Genomic DNA, 20,144 nt, shown 5'->3' on the forward strand with positions numbered 1-20,144 from the left:
AAAGAAAGAAAGAAAGAAAGAAAGAAAGAAAGAAAGAAAGAAAGAAAGAAAGAAACCAGATCTGTTGTTGAGCTGGGGGTAGGTATGGGGATTAACTGTAAAGGGATATAAAAAAATCTTACGGGGGGGGGGGGGTAAAAAGCGTTCTAAAAGCGTATTATAGTAATGGCTGCATAACTGGTAAATTGATTAATTTTTGACATCTATTTATTCTTGAGAGAAAGACTGAGTGTGAGCAGGGGAGGGGCAGAGAGAGACAGAGACACAGAATCTGAACCAGGCTCCAGGCTCTGAGCCAAAGTCGGATGCTTAGAGCCACCCAGGCACCCCACAACTTGGTGAATTTATTAAAAGTCACTGAATTGTAAATGTAAAACAACTAAATTTTATGGTAGGTATGTTTTACCTCAATAAAGTTGTTTGTTTAAGCCCTTCCACAGTCTTGTGCTTCTTGGCCATGACAAGTTAACTGTTAATGAACTATCCCTCTTACTGTAAACAACCAAAACACTAGGCAAAATACATGAAAAAAACAGTTGCCATGCATTGGACATTAGGCAGCACTGGATTACCATACCAGAAACAAGGGACAAAAGAAGGTATGCCCTGAGTATCCTGGCTTTCCTTGTGTACCAGATCCCAGAGCAGGGAGGAAAACCTAAGCATAGCATAGCATGCTGGTCTCATGAGCTGAGGAGATAAGACTGCAGCTCGAAGTGTCTGAGATGAGCTATAAACTAACAACTGCCAGAGCTCACAGAAGACTGGAAAACATCTGAGCTTCTACCAGTCGGAGTGAAGAGACCTTGGTGTGAACCTAAGGCATTCAGTGAAGATCCAAGAAAGACCACCTCTTGGATAGTGGCAGTCATCCCAAGAGAAAAGACTACTCTGGACCCAACCTACCAAAAATTAACAACAAACTTCTGAAGAATCAAACTGATCTTTAACTGCCTGCCAAGAACAAAGCCCATCAGTCTTTCATAGACAATAAAACTCTGAAACTCAATCATGTAACAAGCACAATGTCCAGTGCTCAAACGAAAATTACTCGATGCACGTGAAGCAGGAAAATTTTAATCTGATAATCACAGGAAAAGTCAGTCACTAGAAACATGCCCAGAAATAAAAGTGAAGCTGAACATTACGAACATTCAAGGATCTAAAGGAAAACAAAGAGCAAAGAAACTGATACTATTAAAAATAACGAAACTGAAATTTTAGAGCTGAAAAATATAATTGAAATAAAAAAATCTATTTCCATATTTGATGAAAAATATCAATCCACAGATCCAAATGGCTAAAAAAACCAGAGAGGTTAAACAAAGAAGACAACACCAAGGTACATCACAATCAAATTCTTAAAAACCAATTTTAATGAGAAGATTAAGACTTTTCTCCATGCAGACAGAAAGAAGGAAAGAAATATCATATTTGGGGGAACAAAGAGAAGTACATCCTTCTTATTAGAAACAACTGTAAATTGGGGCACCTGGGTGGCTCATTTGGTTGGGTGTCCGACTTCAGCTCAGGTCGTGAGTTCGAGCCCTGCGTCAGGCTCTGTGCTGACAGCTCAGAGCCTGGAGCCTGCATCAGATTCTGTGTCTCCCTTTCTCTCTCTGACCCTCCCCCGCACTCACACTGTCTCTGTCTCTTGAGAATAAACATTAAAAAAAAATAAATAAAAGAAAAACTGTAAATAAGGAAAAAATGGAATAACATCTTTTAAGTGTTGAAAGGGAAAATAAAGTATCAACTTAGAATTCTATATCCAGTGAAAATATCCTTCAAAAAATAAAGGTAAGAAGGAGTCTGGCAGCTTCTCACAAAATTGAACATACTCTTATGATCCAACAATCATGATTCTGGATATTTACCCAAATGAGGAGAAAATTTATGCCCACAAAAAACTTGCACAAACTTGGAAGCAACCAAGATGTCTTTCAGTAGCTAATGTATACATGAACTGTGGTTAATCCAGACAATGAAATATTTAGTGCTACAAAGAAGTGAGCTAGCAAGCCACGAAAAGATCTGAAGGAACCTTAAATATATAATGCTAACTAAATGAAGCCAATCTGAAAAGGCAACACACTACATGAGCCCAGCTATATGACATTCTGTAAAAAGCCAAACTACACACACAGTAAAAAGATCACTGGTTGTCAGGGACAGTGATAAGGGACGTGGACAAGGAGGGTAGGATGAACAGGGGGAGCACAGAGGATTTTTAGGGCAGTAAAACGATCCTGTATGATACTATAATGGTGGATACATACCATTATACATTTCTCAAACCCACAGAGTGTAGAACACCAAGAATCCTAATGCAAACTATAGACTTTGGGTGGTGATGATAGGTCATTGTAGGTTCACTGACTGTAATAAATGGACTGCTCTGGCAGGCTATTGATAGTGGGTGAAGCTGTGCATGTGTGGTGACAGGGTTATAGAGAAACTCTGTGCACTTCCCACCCAATTTTGACGTGAACCTAAAACTGCTCTAAAAAATAAAGTCTGTTAAAAAGAAAAAAAAAAAAAAAAAAAAAGGAAAGACAAGGACACTTTTCAGACAAACAAAAACTGAGAGAATTCATGACCATTAGACCTAAAATACTAGAAATATTAAAGGAAACTCTTCAGTCTAAAGGAAAATGATTCCAGAAAGAGCTCAAATCTCCATGAAAGAATAAAATTTGCCAGAACTGGTAATCATGTGGGTAAATATAAGACTTTGCTCCCAAGTTTAAAAAATTTAACATGTAATCAACTGTTGAAAGCAAAAAAGTAACAATATATTCTGGGGTTCATAGCATATGACAGGATAAAAAGAATGTATGGTAACAGTACAATGGACAGGAGGGGGCAAAATATAAGTAGGTTCTTACAATTATAGATACAATGGTATTTGGCATGAGACTATAAGGAGATAAATATTCATATTGTAAACCACAGACCAGCAGTTCTTAAACTTTTAGGTCTCAGGATTCCTTTTTTGCTCTTCAAATGTTTTTTAAATGTTTATTTTGAGAGAGAGTGAGTACATGTGCACACGAACAAGGTAGGGGCAGAGAGAGAGAGAGAGAGAGAGAGAGAGAGAGAGAGAGAGAGAAAGAATGAGAATATATCCCAAGCAGGCTCCACACTATCAGCATAGAGCCTGATGCAGGGCTTGATCCCACGAACCGGGAGATCACGACCTGAGCCAAAATCAAGAGTTGGACGCTTAACTGACTGAGCCACCCAGGCGCCCCTGCTCTTCAAAGAGCTTTTGCTCATATGGATTCTATCTATCCAAATTTACCATTATTAGAAATTAAATGTAAAAAAAAAATATTAATTTTAAAACAGCATTAACAAACCTATCATATGTGAATATAAATTTTTTTTGTGAAAAGGTAACTTTCTTTTCCAAAACTAAAGAAATTATTAACAGTGGCACAGTTTTATATATTAGAAATCTCTTTAATGTCAGGCTTACAGAAGACAGCTGGATTCTCATTTCCTTCACATTTAATCATGACATGTACCCTTTGGAAAATGCCATGGTATACTTATGAATGAATGAGAGTGACAAAGGAATATGATGTTTTAGTATTACTATGAAAACAGTTTTGACCTCATGGCTCCCTTGAAAGGGTCTTCAAGTCCCTAGGGGTCCCCGCACTACACTCTGATAACCACTCCTTACAGAAACTACTAAAAAGTTAAATAAGGAAGAACGGATAATAAGCCAATAGAAAAAAATAAAATGAAGTATTTTGGGGGAAAATGTAAATTTATCCAAAAAGAAAGAAAAAAACACACAGAAGACAGATGAAAAAAATAGAAAAAAAATGAGGGGGGTAGATCTTAAACCCAACGTTCCTGACACATTTACTAAATATTAACAGATTAAACACACCAATTAAAAGGCAGAGACTGTCAGAGTCATGGGTAATGAAAAGGTAATGGGTAATAAAACCATCCATAAGAGTCTGAATTGCTTTGCATCAGTGCTTACAAATTCCTCTATTTGCAGCCCCATTCTGAATTTTAGGGCCTATGACATAAGCCTTAAGACATAAACACTGTAGAAATCAATGAGCTACTCATCTACTCCCCTGATAGATTCATTTCATAAATATTCTATTAAGTACCTCTATGTCATAAACTGAATAAACATCCTTCTTTTGTTCTTGATAGGTAAAGAACCTAAAGCCAAAATCTGTACAATACCTTTCTAAATATTTAACTTGCAAAAAATTCGCATATAGTTTATTTTTTCTCTGTGAGTAGATTCTGAAAAATCTCTGAAGAACAGCTCTCATACATGGCCAAAAGTGCCCTCCACTAAGTAACGTAAACGTTCCTAAAGTCAGGCGGTTTGCCCCATCACTGCCAACACAGAGATTTCCCATATGTAGATGGCAGCTTCTGCTGCAGGCGCTGGTCAGCCTTCTCCCAGCTTCCACGGGTCCACAGCACTTGAGTGGATTTCACAAGTACTCTCTTCTACCTTCCTATGATAACTGACCAAAACAATGCCAAAATCTTGCTCATTATTCATACTCAAAGATCATCAAAATCATTTAAAAAAATTTTTATATTTTTGAGAGAAAGAGAGAGGGAGAGAGAGAGAGCATGCAGGTGAGGGGCAGAGAGAGAGAGGAGAACAGAGGATTCGAAGTGGGCTATGTGCCAATAGCAGAGAACCCTACGCAGGGCTCAAAGCCACAAAGTGAGATCATGACCTAAGCTGAAGTCGGACACTTAACCAACTGAGCCACCCAGGCGTCCCCAAGATCAATTTTCTTAAGAGCTGAGGGTGACTCAGCTCCTGGCTATATAGAAACTAATCTGACAGATTCTATATGTGAATCACTGGCTGAAAATCTAGGACAGTTAACACAGGAGTCTCTGTGATCTCCCCATGATCAGGTAAGCTATTTGGGTGGTAGGGACTCAGGTCACACCACTATCATCCCTTACCCTTACCCAAAGCACGGTGCTTTATGAAGACTCCTCCAACAATCATTGAGCTGTTCTTAAAAGAATTTCCAGATTTGACTCTGACTTGTTTACACATAGAGAGGAGAATCAGAGATTATAATAAATCTGACACCATGATCTGAGCCACAGAATCTAGCTATACCTAAAGCCAATACCACTCTTGACTTTCAAGTTATACAAGCCAATGTCTTTTTTTTTTTTTAATGTTTGTTTATTTTTGAGGGAGAGAGACAGAGCGTGAGTGGGGGAGGGGCAGAGAGAGAGGGAGTCAGAGAATCCAAAGCAGGCTCCAGGCTCTGCACTATCAGCACAGAGCCCGATGTGGGTCTCGAACCACGAGACCATGACCTGAGCCGAAGTCGGACACTTAACTGACTGAGTCACCCAGGCACCCCCAATATGTCTCTTTTTATGTTTATGCTGGTTTCAGCTACATTTTTGTTGTTTACAGTTGAAAGCAAACATCTGCAAATACAAAGGTGTAATATTAAATGTGCTGCAAAGGATAAAGTGTTTTATGTGCGAGAATAAGGGAGAAAAAGTTTAGACAAAAGCAAATAGCCACAGAAAAAGTTTTCCTTTCTTCTGAATTACATGGCTAGAATGTTTCAAGCTGGTTACCAAAGGTGTCATTTACATAAAATCAAACATTAGGTATAAAACCTCCTCAAATTGATTTTTATCTTCTGCTCAGATAGAAATGGTACAACTATTTCATGAACAGGTCAAATGTACTCAAGAAACTGAAGATATAAGCATTGTTTTGGTTTGACTATGATTCTATTTAGGAGAAAAGACACCTCTAATCTTCAACTATTTGTCCACAGCAAGAACTACACTTGGCAGCCTAATTACATTGTGCACCCAGATTATTATGATTTGAATTCCAAGAGAGTTATTTATGTATTTGTACTTTGGTAAAGAAGAATAATGGAAACATTTCTCTCCTATTTTCTCTGAAAATTGACATCTTTAAATTTCCATTAGAAGTCTCACTATGTAACATCTCTGAGGCAATTAAGAGCTAGGAGGAATGTTTCCTCTTTATAATTTCCCACTTTATAATTTCTCATCTTTACATAAGCACCAACCCCCATCCCAACATATAGGAGCATAGCTATACAGGAGAGTTATTTCTGAATTAAACACTGGATTTAGATTCGCTTTTGCAGACCCCTGAATGGACTCCTTGTTATCTGTTGTTCAACATTCCTGAAATAATTTAATGATATAATTGAAACAAATGTCAGGAGGCTAGCCTTTAAGAAATGCTAGAGAAAGGCTACACTATGTGGGTTGATTGGAGAAAATTCTGGTACTCTTACAAATACACATTACAGTGGAAGTCCTTCAGTCAAACACCTCTCTGCTACAAATGCAAATGCTGATTTCTTAGCTTAGACAGTTATTTGAAAACAGCAACTATTTTTCCCTCTCTTATCACTGACATTTTAGAAGAGCACCAAGGAACACTCTTCCATTAGACAGTGGAAATCCCACCATCTTAGTCATTCCCAAGTAGAATTTCACCTTGGGAGTCATCTCTATTATCTCGCTACACAATGAAAACAAAAATCGTAATTTTTAGTTGGTTTAAACTCCTAAGTAGAGACCCTGTGAGAAAACACTTCTCTGCTGCCATAGAAAGTTCCTTAATCATAGTCAAGTTATATCTACCATACTCCAACCGATTTCCTGGCTGAGGTCTGGCCCTTCAAATTTCATACAGGCTTTCACGATGTAAGCATGCAGTAAGAGCTTCATATTTACAATTCACGAAAGGGATATATGATACACATCCCTATACACCCCACCTGTGGACTGAGTATTCTCTCCCAACTTTCAAATCTGATCAAACTAAAAGTCTGTTATTTTGCCTTCTATTAATAGCAACAAAAAAGTATTAATTCTAATCCTAACTTGAACCCACACTCCAGTATGTTCAGACAAATTATAAGTAGAACAGTTTTCCACTAAAACCTAATTATACATCCACATATTTTTCCACGGTTATCGTTGTGAATATCATGTTAATTTAGGGTCTTGAAGCTTTTCTGGGATTCAGTGTACATATTTACTATAACTAATCCAGGGCAGGAGTTGAGAACCCACAGCCTTGCCTAGAACATGTTACTCACTTTCTCTCCATGTTATCAGATACAATCTGATAAACAGACTCCCCGAGTGGTATGTATACAGTGAGCTTTTGCAATTATACTTCTCCTACAGTCAATCAAACAGTATTCTACACTAGACCAAAACACTGAATCATAATTAATGGCTAAGGTGCAAAAAGTAAGGTCTCTTGACATGCTTTATAAACTTGGTCTCAGAGCTCAGCTGTATTCCTACACCAGGGATCTCTTCTCAAACTTTGTTTATCTTTCAAAGGATATAACTAACAGACCTACAGACGTCTGCAAAGAGGGAGCTGTTGTGGTTTTTTGTTTGTGGTGTGTTAGCTTCTGGATACTTTAAATGGCAGTTGCCTAACAATCCTGGGCATATTCCTAAATGATTCAAGAAAATGTGACAATACCACAGTTACAGTGATGTGGTTAAGTGACTCCAGTGATTCAGTCGAAATTTAGCAGGCTCCACGTGGACTTAACTGAAATGCTTGGTTTTTTGGAGAATGGCAAATATATGCTGAAGGAAGGAAAATGCTTCCCCCAAGTGAATAAAAGGACAGAAAGTACATTGTTTCCACTTTGATTCTTTCACTCCAACCTCCTTCCTTTCTGCCCTCTTCCCTCTCCTACCTCTCCACTGACTTAACTAGTTAAGTGCCTCTTCTCATTAAAAAAATTTTTTGAATACTATTCAGATCTTAGGACACAGAAATATGGTCTTTGATTTCACTGAAGACACCTTATTCCAGGAGATAGTGGGTCTTATTATAAGCGGACAGGGATAAAAATGGTTATAATTCAGTCACTGTGTATTTCATTTACTTGACCTCTAATCCTAATTACTGTTTTGTCAGAGGGAGAGATCAGGGATAAGCTCTTTTTTGCCTTGTTTCTAAAATAATATTTCCATAGTAAAATATATGTCCCAAATCTTCAAAAAAAAAAAAAAAAAAAAAAAAGTGTGTGTGTTGGGGGGAGGTGGTGGAGGATACTCCTTTGGTGAGGTTGTAAACAGTTAACTTTTTCCCAGAACTATGAATCCCAAAATGGCAGGACATTGAAACACACCATCTATGTAAGATTTCAGTCAATGAGCTAAAACATTTAAAATGAGACACAGTGCATCAAAAAAGGATGCAGCAGATCTACAAGGAAAGAGCTAAGACAGACATATTTTTTAAGGTTTTATTTTTAAGTAATCTCTACACTTAACACAGGGCTCGAACTCACAACCCCAAGATCGAGAGTTGCATGCTCCAACTGACCCAGCCAGGTACCCCAAATTGCTAAGAAATACTAAAGGAAGTTACAATAGAGTATAAATACTATGATTCTATTTGTGTGTTTAAAATGAAAAGTAAGGAGCACCTGGGCTTAACCAGTCAGCTAAGCGCCTGACTCTTTTTTTTAAAAAATATTTTAATGTTTATTTTACTATTGAGAGACAGAGCAAGACAGAGCATGAGCATGGGAGGGGCAGACAGAGGAAGAGACACAGAATTTGAAGCAGGCTCCAGGCTCTGAGCTGTCAGCACAGAGCCCGACGCAGGGCTTAAACCCACCAACTGTGAGATCATGACCTGAGCCGAAGTCAGATGCCCAACCAACTGAGCCACCCAGGCGCCCCAAGCGTCTGACTCTTTAAATTTCCACTTAGGTCATGTTCTCACGGCGTGTGGGAATGAGCCCACGCCCGATGGATGTCTTCGCTGACACGCGGAGCCTGCTTGGGATCCTCTCTCTCGCTCTCTCTGCCCCTCCCCTCCTCATGCGCTCACTCTCTCTCAAAATAAATAAACTTTTAAAAACAAACACACAAACAAATAAAATGAAAAGAAAGAAAAACACTTGTGTGTGTACATTTCCCAGAAGGGTCTGGAAGAACACACACCAAAGTAAAGTTTCACAACCTTGGCATTATTAACATTTTGGGCCAGTTCGTTGTTGTGGGGGACTGTCCTGTGCACTGTAAGATGTTTGGTGACTTCCCTTGTCTGTAGCATTCCTTCAGTTTTAACAACCAAAAATGTCTCTAAATATTATCAAATGTTCTCGAGGGAGCAAAATTACTCCAGGTTTGAGAACTCCTGTACTAGTTAACAGTATTTATCTCCAGAAAAGGATGATAGGAGAGCAGCTGGAAAGAAATTAAGGGCTTGTATTTTTTGCTTTATATACCATACTGCTGTACTGTCTGGATGTTCTAGGCCTCTCAAGCATTTACTACCTGTGTTAATTCTCCAGAACAATAAGGAAAACAGAATCACAAGACCACATGGCTATTGGCCCAGCAAGATGACAGGATACAGACTCCCAGATGATCCGGAAACATGTGTAAGCCAGACTCACCTTCATGGGATTTTCATCATACGTTGGGGTCCCCAGGTCCATTTCAGCTTCATGCTCAAGGCTGGCATCATCTCCTGGGCTTTCCCAAGTAGGAGGATCCCACTGAGTCTGCCTAGAAGAAGGTAAGAACAGCCATGCTATCGTGGCCAGAAAACAGAGAACTCTGGCACAGGCATCTCTGCTCATATACACATAAAATACAACATTTGTAATGAGACATAGAGGAAGTCTGCTTCATAAGATAGAAACATTCTTTTGCTATCTTCCCAGCAGCAGTGATTCTATCCCACAGACATACATTGTTTAGCCCACTGTATTTCTCTAGCCAGTGAGGTGGCGATGTTTGCCTTGTCGAAGAGTAGTAAAACCAAAACATCCTGTCTGTTTCTCACTTGGCTCTTAATGTTCTGAAAATAGGATTCAGCAAAACCTAAAAAGTACATGGAGTCAGTGCTTGCCTATACCTCCCCTCTGCAGGTGAAGAGATCAACAGCAACTGTACCCAGCATGTACTTGGAGCAAATAAAATAAATCACAACACACTCCTCACAATCCTTGGTCACATGAGAAAATGGTTCCTTGCTTTGGGAGCCTTCTTGTCTGTGGTTGTGCCCCTTTGCTTCAATGACTCATAGCATGGAAAAGACTTCAAGTCAAAAACTTATGCCCCTGGTCCCAAATATTCTCAACTGACTGCAAGAAGAAGGGGTCTACCGTGTTAACTCATTCATTGCATGCTATAGTTGTTTTGCAAATAAGAAAGCATTGTAGTTTTTTTGTTTTTTTGTTTTTTTACAGCTAGATCTGTGAGGTAACAACTGGAAGTAAGGAAATTCAATTCAGGAGTCTGAAGTCAGCTGTCACAGGGAATGCTATAAGGAGAATCCCTCAAAATGTCAAAAGCCTCAGAGAACTAGCAACGTATCTGGTGGGTCAATCCTGCCTTTGCAGTCTTGTGCTCTCCTACCACACCAAACTTTTGTCAGCAACGTTAGAGGCACTTGAAAAACCATAAAAGAAAATATTTGTATGAAATTTTTTAAACTTGTAAGACATTACAAACAAAAACATTTGCAATAACCTTGATAAAGGGATCTAATAATAATGACAGAAAATGGGTACATGCCCCAAACAAGCAAATCACAAAAGATGTAAACGGCCAACAATAAAGATGGTTCAACAATAAGAGAACTGGAAATGAAAATAAGATGTCTCACCAATTACACTTACAAGATTAAAAGAAATTACATGAAGAAAAAGGCGCTATTGTACACTTTTTGTGGGAGTCTACAATGGTACAGTTTTTTTCATGGTAAGCTGACAATAGTTATCAATTTAAAATGTCTATCTTTTTGACCGACAATTCTACCCCTAGAAATCTACCCAAAGAAGGTAAGATTAGTATCTACGAGGATGTCCAGGGTTAGAGTTATATATAAAATCATGAAAATCCATCAATTAGGGTGGGTTAAATAAAATTTTATATAGCCATACAAAAGAACAGGAGTTGGCAAACTTTTTTTCTATAAATGATCACAGAGTAAATATTTTTGACTTTGTGGGTCACATGGTCTCTGCCACAACTATTCTACTCTGCCACTATATTCTGAAAGCAGCCATAAACAACTCCTAAATAAATGGGAGTGGCTGTGTTCCCCCCAAAACTTCATTTGCAAATACCAGTGGCCTATGGGCATAGTTTGCTGATCTCTCAAAGTATAAGCATGCACTAAAAACAGTGTAGTTCTATATTAACTGATAACGTTCTATACAGATTGGTAGAAAGATTATAAAAGATGTATCCCAACAACTCACATAAGATTATATACCAATGAGTGTACACACACACACACACACACAGAAATTACATATATTCACATAAAGCTATCTTTTGTCTAAAAGACATGTGTATTTTTTAAACTTCTAAGAAAAAGATAAATTGAGCTTTCTATAAACAGCAAGGGTCACCAAACTATGGCTCACGGACCAAAACTGACCTATTGCCTATTTTTGTAAATGAAGTTTTATTGGGCAGACATGACCATTCATTATGTATGGTCTATGGCTGTTTGCACAACAATGGCAGAACTAAGTAATTGTGTTTGGCTGGCAAAGCCTAAAACATTATTTGACCTTTTACAGAAAAGGTTTGCCCAGGACCCTCGATACCCACAACGTTAGATCAAGTCATTATCTTTTTATTTTTTATTTTTTTTTTTTACAAACTCTTTAATTTTCCGCAAAAGAGTCTTGTAGATTAAAAATATATCAAAATTTATCTATCTAAAAAGGCATAACATTTAAGACGTGATTCTGGAAATCTAGCAGCCCTCAAGCACAGTGAACACCAGCCAATGACATCAAGCCAATAATCATAAATCTCCCCTTATGATGGCAGCTTCTTTGACCAACTGAAACTGATTTGGGGATGCCCACACAGCCTTTCTTACCTTGTGATCACGTGGTAGTAATAAATCTTCCCTTCTGGATCTCGGGCTGTCTTCCAGTTGGGAGGTAAGACAATGGTTTTTGGTTTGGGAGGAGAGGGGGGTGGCAGATCCAGAAGATTATTTGTCACTACCATTTCAGGCTAAAAAGAAATACACACACAGACTCTTCATCAGTGACATCTCAAAAAGGACAAAGTAGCCTACTTAAGCAATATGTAAAAACATACCTCTATCTCTATCTTTTAAAAAAAAGATAAAAAAAGGTTCAATCTGGGAAATGATCAGAGTATATAAACAGCTTTAGGGATCTATCAGAAAATTGACAGTTGGCTCCAAGTTCACCATCCAACATATCACATTTAAAAATATTCAGCAGCTCACTATCCAGAGCAGTATCTTTCAACCTTAAAAAAAAGAATAAAATAGAAAATGCTAGGAGCGCCTGGGTGGCTCAGTTAAGTGTCCAACTTCAGCTCAGGTCATGATCTTACGGTTTGTGAATTCGAGCCCCATGTCGGGCTCTGTGCTAACAGCTCAGAGCCTAGAGTCTGCTTTGGATTCTGTGTCTCCCCCTCTCTCTTTGCCCCTTCCTGCTCAAGGTCTGTATCTTTCAAAAATAAACAGGGGCGCCTGGGTGGCTCAGTCAGTTAAGCATCCGACTTCAGCTCAGGTCATGATCTCGCGGTATGTGAGTCCGAGCCCCACGTCGGGCTCTGTGCTGACAGCTCAGAGCCTGGAGCCTGCTTCAGATTCTGTGTCTCCTTCTCTCTCTGTCCGCCCCCCCCTGCTCATGCTCTGTCTCTCTGCCTCAAAAATAAATAAAAACATTAAAAAAATTAAAAACAAAAATAAACAAACATGTAAAAAATTCAAAACAAAACAAAACAGTGCTAAATGGCATATACCAACTTCTGGATCCTGATTAGCTGAATTAGCTTTAGATGTATCTTTTTTAAAGAAAAAAAGCTGAAAAGCAGTATGACAGAATGTTACCACTTAACCCTTATCTATTTTTCTGTACGTTTTAAACTGCATATTTATAAAAATTTAACATCACATTTTGAAAAACATGAAAACCTCACAATCCCTGTCTAGGCACTGAACTGTATCCCCCAAATTCCTATGTTGGAGCTCTAACTCCCAACGTGACTATATTTGGAGATAGGGCCTTTAAAGAGGCAATGAAGATTAAATGAGGTCAAAAGGGTAGTTTCCTCATAAGAGGAAAGGACACATTAGGGAACGTAAATATATAGGGAGACGGCAGCCATGTGCAAGGCAAGGAGAAGCGTTAGGACCAAACCTCACCAACACCTTGATGGTATAGACTTCCAGACTCTAGAGCAGTGAGAAACTCAATTTCTGTTGTTTAAACCTCTTGGTTTGTGGTATCTTGTTATAATATAATAGATCTAGCAGACTAATAATAAATTACTATAAGAATATATGCCCTTAATTCTCATTCTGTGTAAGCCAATTAATATAGAATACTTTTTCCAGCTTTACCTCTGCTTGAGCAGTCAAAGAGGAACCGGAGATCCCAGGCTCAGATAAAATGGGACCACTTTTAAGCAAACACAGGTCTTTGAGCATCACTGTTTTATGCATACCACTAATCCTACTTCATGTAGCTGCTTTTTTTGGTGTCCTACTTCAGTTCTACCTGTAGTCCTCCTTCCAGCCTATAAAGTGACCTCTTTGTCCTAAGCTTCTGTGTCACCTAAGAATACTTCGAATCATTCAGAACGTATTACTAATCCTTCCCACACTTGGGAATGATTCTTTCCCTCCTCAAACTATCTGCTCCTTATGTGACACTAATCTCTACTTTTAGTATTATTCATTGTGATCCTCAACTCTCTTATTGGAATGTCAGCTTCTAAGGATAGGAATGGAGTCTTAGGTTTTTATTCAAAATTCCTAGGGCCCAACTCCTAGCAAGCCCTCAAATGCCTGCTGTAAGAGCACACTGTCTCATCTCCCAACTGTTTCACATGTAGTCTTTATACTCCATCCCCACTAACTGTACTACCTGTCTAAAGCCGCCATCACTCACCGGACTGCTGCAGGAACCTTCTCTGGAGCTGTCGCAACTCCAAAGTGCTAATGTGATCAAGTTATTCTGTTCAGCTTTTCAACGGCTTCCAATGCCAGCCATTTCCCACTTCATCAAGATTTCACCACATCCTTCTCCATATGTTACAGAATACCAAACGTTTCTCTTACTACATATTGTACAGCATGTACAGTGAAGTAGTTCACTTCTGTACTCCTAGTCCACGGGTCTGATATAGTATCATATTCCAGTACTCCATAAAATACAAATAGCTACTCTATAAAATTGTTACTTTAGAAATTCATAGCAAAGTATAAAAATACAAAGTCGGTTTAAATTATAAATAAAAAGGATATCGGGAGCAAAATATGTATCAATCAACACAGGGGTAAAATCTAGAGAACTTTTATTTTAATGATTGAGTAATGCTTCCTCAGAGACACAAGCCCTTGAGTGAAATTGGGGACCAAAGTTAAAGAAAAAAAAAAACCAAGTGAAAGAAACAAAAATAAAAACCTAAACCAAAAGTAGACCTTCTAAAGATAAGGTACACAGCTAAGGAGTATTTTATCACCTGAAGGGTTTCTTACCGGCTGTAAGGGCTGAGGCTGCCCTGGTGTGACTATCGCAGTCACGGCTGCAGCTGGCTGTACGACCACGCCTTGTGGATGAGCTGTGAAAATCTGCTGTCCTTGGATGTACTGAAGACTTGGTTGGGCATAACTCTAAAGATAAAATGAAGAAATTCATAATTTATACCCTTCTGGCTCTAATAAAACAGTAACTGTCTTCTCAGTTGGCATTCTCTTACTGGAATCCATGAATTTTAACTTTTAGTAAAGAGTATTTCGATACAAATGTGTAAAACAATCCTTTATTTCAAACACAGAAGTTTCTTTTTTTAGTAATTCCCTAGTCATTTACTTACTTTGGTTTTACCATTAAAACACAAAAAACAAAAAAAACAGAAAAGGCTGGGGGGAGGTGGGGAGGCTCCTAAGAGCTGTCCAACTCTTTAGCCTCCAGGGAGACCACAGTAATAACAACTGAAGTGCCGCACCTAGTATATCCAAGACAGCTCCACAGGGCTCTTTTCAGAAAGCCTTTTTACTACCAACTCCTAAAAACTAACAGGTTGTTCTGACTGGAAAAGGTCAGAGAGAGTGAGTGATTCATAGCAGAGGAAGTAAGACAGTGATCTAATTACAACTCCCTCTGAGAAAGACAGCAGAATTCATTCTAGATAAAATTCTTACCACACGCTGATTTATACAGTGCCTCGTGACGCTTAGAAAGCCCTTTCACGTATATAATCTCATTTAGTCCTGACCACCATCAGAGGTGAGGATCTCCCCCACCTGGAGTCACATAAGAAATTAAGGACCACGGCTAGGACTTAAACCTACTCTGGAATTAGTTCTCAGCACTAGAAACACTCTTAAAGAAGAGGTGACAACAAGCCCTGAAACACAACCCTGTTGTCTCAAGAGGTGATGACTACCAAGGAGGTGAACAGAGATAGATGTAGCCTGTACTTGAGGACAGATTTTGATCCTAGGGACTGAGATTCCACCACATAAAATAATTCCAGAAGTATTAACTGGTAAGTACTCAAAATATAAAATACAATCATTCCAAATGATACCAGTAAAGACCCAAAGAGTCCGATTAGGCCAATGGAGCTACCAAGGAGATTTCTGGATAAGTACCGAGAGGGCACAGAGAAAAAGAGGAAGAATACAACCCAGCTGACCCTTGAACATGTGGATTTGAACTACACAGGGCCACTTATAACAGATTTTCTACAGTATAGTACTGTAAATGTATTTTCCTTATGATTTTCTTTTTTTTAATTTTTTTTTTTTTTTTCAACGTTTTTTATTTATTTTTGGGACAGAGAGAGACAGAGCATGAACGGGGGAGGGGCAGAGAGAGAGGGAGACACAGAATCGGAAACAGGCTCCAGGCTCCGAGCCATCAGCCCAGAGCCTGACGCGGGGCTCGAACTCACGGACCGTGAGATCGTGACCTGGCTGAAGTCGGACGCTTAACCGACTGCGCCACCCAGGCGCCCCCCTTATGATTTTCTTAATGTTCTTTTTCTCTAGCTGACTTTAAGAATACAGAATATAAAACATGTAGCATACAAAATATCGGTTCATCAACTGCTTATGTTATTGGTAAGGTAACAGTAGTGAAGTTTTGGGGGAGTTAAAAGTCATATACAGATTTTTGACTGAGGAGGGAGGTTTGGCACTCCTAACCCCTACATAGTACAAAAGTCAAGAGTACTTGATTCATTATTCTGGAACAGCTTAATCTACACAGAACAAAAACCCACACTCAATGGTCAAAGCAGAATTATTATCAGAATAGTATCACAAAATAGAAATGCTTTCATCTCTAGGTATTTGGATATAAGATGGGAAATCTGTGCAACATCAAAGATTTTGTAGAAACAAATCTTACTTCCCCACCTGATTCCAGTTTCAAAGACTGAAATGTGGTTGAACCCAAAAGGCTTTTTAACACTGATGCATCTACACCCAGACAACACTGAATTAAGAGGTCAGTACAAAAAGAGATATTAGCAAAAAAGATGGTAAAATAGTGTTTAAGAAATTTAAAAACGGGGCGCCTAGGTGCCTCAGTCAGTTGAGAGTCCAACTTTGGCTTAGGTCATGATCTCATGGTTCATGACGTCAGGCTCTGTGCTGACAGCTGGGAGCCTGCAGCCTGCTTCGGATACCGTGTCTCCCTATCTCTCTGCCCCTCCTCCGTTCATTCTCTGTCTCTCTCTTTCAAAAATAAACATTTAAAAATTGAAAAAAAAAGAAATTTAAAAGTATAATCTCAGAGGTGAAGTATAAATAATTCTTATAACGTTCAATTTCAACTTTGCTAAAAATAAGCTATAAAACAAAATATATCTAACTGGGGTCTAGTCTATGATCTAGTGTATGATCTGGAAAGTGAATCTGCAATGGCCCTGATGCCCGAAGGAAGCATCCTGAAGAGTGGATACAACAGGCAAGTTATTGTGCATGTAGGGAGTTAATATAAATGTGCTGGTATATCTGATTGAGTAAAAACAGTTTCTGGGAGGCTGAAGAAGACAGTAAACTGATAAACATGTTATCTCCATAGTGATCAGGAGACTAAGCACCCAAATCTACAACAGAAAAATGCTAATATTTTGGAGGCTAAAAATTCTTTTGACTCTCAGTTAAACTTTGTGCATGGAGAATTGGACAAGATCAGAGCTAATAAGTAAGGCTCATCTAAAGGATTTGATGACTGGAGTTTTAAAGCTATAGTCTCCTTGAAATGAAGACTCTGGCTCCAAATGCTGGCTGTGAGGTAACTTCTGACCTGAAATGGCATTATCCAGCTTGAGCACTCCCTCTATTTACCAGATGAGGTAATTTACCAGATGAGAAATTTCCAGACAAATTTCACCTGTTTCTAACATGCAAAGATATATTTAAAGGATAATAATTTATCATCAGGAAGGAATGTGACACATACTGGAAATAACTTCCAAAGGAAATGTTAAAAATATCTGAACAACATCAGCCTTGCTGGACTGAAAACAAAGTCACCCAAGATAGCAGTAATCATTTAGAGGTACAGTGTTTAAAACACAGACTGTCAAAAAGAAAGAAAACGGGGCACCTGGGTGACTCAGTCAGTTGAGGATCTGACTCTTGATTTTGGCTCAGGTCATGATCTCACGGTTCGTGGGATCAACCCCCATGCTGGCTCTGTGCTGTCAAACACGGAGCCTGCTTGGGATTCTCCCTCTTCCTCTCTCTCTCTGCCCCTGGCCTCCACCTCTCAAAATAAATAAGCTTAAAAAAAAAAAAAAAAGAAAAAAAAGAAAAAAGAAAGAAAAAAAAGAAAGAAAGAAAGAAAGAAAGAAAGAAAGAAAGAAAGAAAGAAAATAAATGAACATTCTTCAGGGTTCTATTAAATTATCTATCCAAACCAGCTGATAATCACATGGCAATGCCAAAACTAACAACAGTAATAAAAAGGGGAAACTGGTTTGCAATCCCACTGAAGTTAGTATGGAAGATGAACATACTTGTGAGATGTATCTAAATAGCATATGCCTATCAAGTCTCTCTTTTGCTGGGGGGAAATCTGTAGGAGATTGGCTCTCCCCTTCAAGAGACCTGAAATTACATGAAAGCTAATTTCTCAAACATAAATACAGTCTAGAAATAGCTTTAAAATGGGACTTCTAATGGGAATTATAAGAGAAATCTAAGGAGGTCCAAAATGTTATAGAAAACATAATTATTCTGCTCCTACTTCTAGAGGGGAAAAAAAAAATCACTATTACTTTATATCTGAGTCACTTCACTTTATAATGTGAAAATTATAGTCTTAGGACTCAATTTTTTGAGATGTGATTTAGTATAACTTTGTAAGAATAGGTCACTTAGTAATGTCACAAAACCACTACAAATCAGGTGGCCTTAGTTGAAGTTGAGTTTTTACATTTGATAAGCAATTGTGGCAAAAAATGAAAGTCACCTTCTGATAACATATCTGCTCCAAGTGTGAAAGATACTGCATATGTGTACACATACACACACACACAAATTTATATCACACCACATCACATACTACTTCACTGTCAAAGTTATCATATCTTGCAAATTCTTAGTAGCCCATGATGGTATGGTCAATACTACACTTGAACACCACAGACCTCAAGGTCTCCTTTTACTGGAGGTTAGATGGTTAGACCAGATATCGGATAGATGACTTTGACTAGGAGCATTTCACACTCCACAAATGTCAATACTCTGTCGACATCATTAAGGTAACTATAATTAAACCTTCAAGGTAAATGGTGCTTTAATTCTGTCATTATTAATATCCATTATCTCATGCAAACGTCAACCATGCTGAGGCATTCTGCTCATTTCATAGATAAGAAAACTAAAACTGAAGTGGCACCTGGGTGGCTCAGTCAATCGAGCATCTGACTTCAGCTCAGGTCATGATCTCATGGTTCGTGAGTTTGAGCCCCACATTGGGCTCTCTGCTGTCAGTGCAGGGTCCACCTCGGATCTTCTGTCCCCCTCTCTCTCTGCCCCTCCCTCGCTCACGCTCTCTCTCAAAAATGAACATTAAAAAAAAAAAAAAAACCTTTAACTGAAGAATATAAGCTAAGCACCTATCCCCAAGACACATTAAATGATGGACAGGGACTCAAAACACATAAACAATAACAAAATGCTCTACATTTCTCATAACCTAAAGCCCAACATCATCTCTGATAACTAATCTCACAGAGAAGTAAAGGACAATCTGGACTATCTGAGTCCATTCATCTGCCACCTAATACACACAAAATAGATTAGGGAGCCAACAAATGACTCCTTGGTAGGAACAAAATGGAAAACTGTAAGCAAGCAAAATTGTGATGCTTGAGTCTTAAGGCTATGACTAAAACTTACAGAAAATCTTTTGCTCCATGGGATAGAAAAAATAGATTACTTTTTATAAGAATGGCCAAATGACCAGTGAAATCTCTCCTGGAGAGTCTTCAATAAATATCTTCCACTGCTATTGCTTAGGCTCTGAAACCTAGGTTAAGAACATACTTCAGGAATAGAAATGGGAGAGAAGTAGACCATGTTTCTTATATCTGATACACATTCTCAGGGAAAAAACTCAAAATAAATGGCTTGGTCCAAGAAAGAATGTGGCAAGACAGCAGAAGTTAGAACCTAAGAAATTTGTTTAAGATACTTAAAACACACACACACACACACACACACACACACACACACACAGATACAAAGTAATTTGGAAAAATGGTTAAGAATCATGTTAAGTAGAAACCCATGGGAAAAAGTTTCAAGTCTTCAAAATTACAAATACATAAAATATAGATATAAGCATGTGGCTCAGGAGATCATACAAAATGAATGTAGTTAGTACACTTAAGATTTTAGGAATTCAAGCTGGATACTTTGCCATGGCCTTACAAACTAAATTTTTATGCAGCTTCATCACAAAAATACTAACAGAAGTAACTGATCAGTACTAGGTAATGTGTGCAGGAAGCATCCCTGACAATCTCTCTCATCCACGATAATTCACCTTTAAGGAGCGATATGGAGTGATGTGAGGGACATCAGAATG

General features: G+C 38.5%; 1 protein-coding gene across 2 annotated transcripts in view; it reads right to left on the reverse strand.

Annotated features, from left to right (window-relative positions):
• SETD2 (SET domain containing 2, histone lysine methyltransferase) overlaps window positions 1-20,144 on the reverse strand; it is a 123,457-nt gene that overhangs the window by 9,486 nt on the left and 93,827 nt on the right. For both annotated transcript variants that reach the window (XM_049642571.1, XM_049642570.1), the window contains exons 16-18: window positions 14,570-14,704; window positions 11,924-12,063; window positions 9,474-9,585 (exon numbers count right to left, since the gene is read on the reverse strand). In XM_049642571.1, the coding sequence (XP_049498528.1) occupies window positions 9,474-9,585; window positions 11,924-12,063; window positions 14,570-14,704 (387 nt within the window). The remainder of the gene's footprint in view (window positions 1-9,473; window positions 9,586-11,923; window positions 12,064-14,569; window positions 14,705-20,144) is intronic.

Source organism: Panthera uncia, chromosome A2 (assembly GCF_023721935.1).
Source record: "Panthera uncia isolate 11264 chromosome A2, Puncia_PCG_1.0, whole genome shotgun sequence".
Lineage (NCBI taxonomy): Eukaryota > Metazoa > Chordata > Mammalia > Carnivora > Felidae > Panthera > Panthera uncia.